This window comes from Atta cephalotes (genome assembly GCF_000143395.1).
Source record: "Atta cephalotes unplaced genomic scaffold scaffold00001, whole genome shotgun sequence".
NCBI lineage: Eukaryota > Metazoa > Arthropoda > Insecta > Hymenoptera > Formicidae > Atta > Atta cephalotes.
In genome coordinates, this window is record NW_012130065.1 from 4,511,455 (window position 1) to 4,514,932 (window position 3,478).

At 33.2% G+C, this 3,478-nt stretch overlaps 1 protein-coding gene across 1 annotated transcript in view; it reads left to right on the forward strand.

Moving 5' to 3' along the window:
• Positions 1-3,248, forward strand: part of LOC105623929 (probable G-protein coupled receptor No9) — a 12,685-nt gene extending 9,437 nt beyond the window's left edge. Inside the window, exons 7-9 of the mRNA XM_012205335.1 lie at positions 1,141-1,302; positions 2,187-2,500; positions 3,134-3,248. Of these exons, the coding sequence (XP_012060725.1) occupies positions 1,141-1,302; positions 2,187-2,500; positions 3,134-3,248 (591 nt within the window). The remainder of the gene's footprint in view (positions 1-1,140; positions 1,303-2,186; positions 2,501-3,133) is intronic.
• The last annotated feature ends 230 nt before the right edge of the window (positions 3,249-3,478 follow it).

A 3,478-nucleotide genomic window follows, 5' to 3' on the forward strand; every position in this document is an offset into this window, starting at 1 on the left:
GTGTGTGTCTGTGCGTGTGTGTATGAATATATGAATATATATTATATATATTCCAGGAAGAAATAAAGATATATACACTTCCATTTTGACAGATGTGGATAACTTATCAGAGATATCATGCTATTTTTATTTAAATATGAAATATACAATAAATTCTCCTTTAGAATTCTAATGTATTGTCGAAAATAAAGATCTGCAAACAATCAGGATAAAATAATGATTAGAATATTTCTGTGCTTGCATCTAATTGTACGAATAATTAAATTTCAATTTCTGGCAGATAACACGAAAAGAATGGTTAAAAGATTTATAAATTTAGCTATAGACAAATCTGAAAATAATTTCATTAAACCATCAAAATAATTATGTAGGACGCACAAGCTGGTTGCTACACTGTTAAATTCATAATCTCAAATTATATCCAATTTGAATTGTTGTTAATTATTTCTAAAGGTCGCCACTCCTTCTCAATATATCGTTAATTTAACTGAAATTGTGGAATTAAATAATTTAATTCAAGGAATTGTAGATATTAAATTTAACTCAAATTTAGTTTATTATTTACTATAAATGCATATGTTAAGGACATTGTTTATTTTGAAACTAAGCGAAAAAATAGATTGATTTACATTGTTGACATAAATTAAATAAAAATTAATAAAATAACAAAATACTATTTAATCCTTGGCATTATTATTGTTGCTTTGACATTTAACAATCAAAAGATCAAAAACTTTTTAGAGTATTGTCTATTATATATTATATATTCTATACATTCATTTTGATAGTCGTATAAAAAATTATTTCCAGATCTATATATATTTGGTTAAATTTTTAAATGCTTCAGCAAAGTCCCTGTTTCTGTGTATAAATCGCATTGTACAGTAGTTATCTGTTTCATGTTTCATGCATAAAAAAATGCGGGATATCAAATTTTCAGCTCAATATGATCGCGTATTGCTATAGCGAGCTTTTGACAAGAGTCTGGATGTTGCTCGTCTTCGTCATGAAAGTTTTACGGCGTCTGTAAATCTCACGCGAAAGTGAATCTGTATTTTATAGGTGCACGTGATGTATGTATTACGTGAGTGTATGCGTGTGTCGGAGTCGTAAAGGCCGACTTGTTAAATCCCCTTTCAGGTCGGTGGTGTCAATAGGGTCGGCAGCGGCAAAAGAACAAGCAGGCGAAGCAGCTGCGAGAGTCAGGTGACCGGCGACGAGTTGTCGCTGCGCGAGATGACGCCGAGCAACGAGGAGAAGCCGCGAGTGATGAAGCTGGGCAAGAGAAACATAAAAGCCCAAGTGCGTTTCTCATGTCGGCTCATTTTTATCGCTTTCACACTTTGGCTATCGGACCTATTTTTCAAATGTTCCATAAAAACGAATAAGCAATATTATAATAATCCGATAGTTTCGTAAGACTTCATATGACGGAAATTCATTTTTATCTCAGTCGTCGTAGTGATAACTAGTCGATTACTGTCAGAATTAATTTATATTGCGTAGACTTAATGATCAAAATATGAATGCATATTATAAAAGAGATAACATACTGTTTGTTGAAAGCAGAGTGCAAAGTTAATATTTTTTCTCACTGTTAAATATTAAAAGATCAAATTTAAACTAATTTCTTAAATTAAATAGCATTTTATTATTTCGAACTTCCAAAGTGTGTAAAATATATATGATTTTAATACAAAATATACGATTAAAGAAACAATCATATCTAATAATCCATTTCTATGATTGAATCGCTTAGTTTCAAAGGAAATGGCATTATCAGTATTAAGGCATGTATCAGTAAATAATAAACTAAATTTGAATCAAATTTAATACATTTCTTAAATTAAGTTGTTTAAATTATAATTTTAATTTTAGTTAAATTAAGAACATACTAAGTGGGAGTACTGGCGGATTATATTATAATAATTATTAAAAATGATTCAATTGGCTATAATTTGATAAATTTGATAAATTGGGTATAATTTGACATTATAATTTGATTAAATTTAAGGTCACTTTGTTAAAAATAAACATTAATTTCAAGTTAATTTTATTATGATATTATTATTATATATATTTTATTTATAATATATTTTATGAAAATACGCATTCATGTTTTAACAGAGTAAAGGATATTTAAAATACGTCGGTTGCCTCGATATTTGAGACAAAATTATACGCAGGTGAAGAGATTTCGCATGGAAACGAAAGCGGCGAAGACTTTGGGTATCATCGTCGGCGGCTTCATCTTGTGCTGGCTGCCTTTCTTCACCATGTATCTGGTGCGCGCGTTCTGTCCGAATCACATCCATCCAACCGTCTTCAGCGTACTGTTTTGGCTAGGATACTGCAATTCCGCGATAAATCCGTGTATCTATGCTCTCTTCAGCAGGGACTTCCGCTTCGCTTTCAAGAGAATCATCTGTTGCAAATGCTCCTGCATACAACGCGCCAACACCTTGCGACGTGGCAGTGACGGCAGTCAATTGGCAATGAGGTTAGTGTTACAATTTGTATTACAAAATAGATGCATTCTGCTATTTATTTTCGCAAGCACATATAAAGGACACATTTAAATTGAAATTGCGATTATGACAAAATGCGTGAAGCGGCATTGCATTTTATGATCTATTTTTACGCGAATTTTGCCTCCTAAAAGAGAGGAAGTTTAAAAGAATTAATCATTTCGTCTATGTTTTAAATTTGTTTAAGATTTAAATTTAGAAAATCTTATTATGTCAGTATTATGGCGTATCTATTCGATTATCATCCATATCTATTGAATTTAAACGTAAAGAAAGTTTTAGAAATATAATCTACATAAAAGAAAATTCTTAAATTTCATCACGTTTTATGTACCGTAAACGATGATATATATTCTATATGACCAAATGTTTTCATGAAAATATTTTCCCTGGATTATATAATGCGCGATAAATTCGGTGGCTCCGTTCTAAAATAACCAATTTTAGTTAAATCGAATTAAAGACTGTGCTTTCTGAATACATTTTTTAAACTTTAAACTCTAATTAGCTCGAGAGAGGGTATTGCTGTTTTGTAAGAAATCCACAGCATGATATTCGCACCACCGGCATGTCTCACGAGAACGATTCTGCGTGTGTTCTCGTAGGAACGAACGAAGCCCGAGTTATTCGATTCGCACGACTCAGCACGGGACCTCCATCGACGACTCGGATCCGGATCCGTCATTGGAGGCGAGCCATTCGCAGAGTGAGTCCAGATGATTGTAGCGACACGTCCGAACTGGTGCGCAGCGCGTCACCTTCAACCCCCGATCCTCGAAAGCGAGGATATTCTCATTCTGATGACGGCAGTGCTCCGAGAGTTGCGCTCGACACTTCCTCGCGACTTTCTTACTGTCATAACGATGAGTCGCCACTTAGACGCTTAGTGTGCCAACGTAAATCAGTTTCTCTATTTTATCAGACTAATGTTGCGTCAGCAGTTTCCGTAA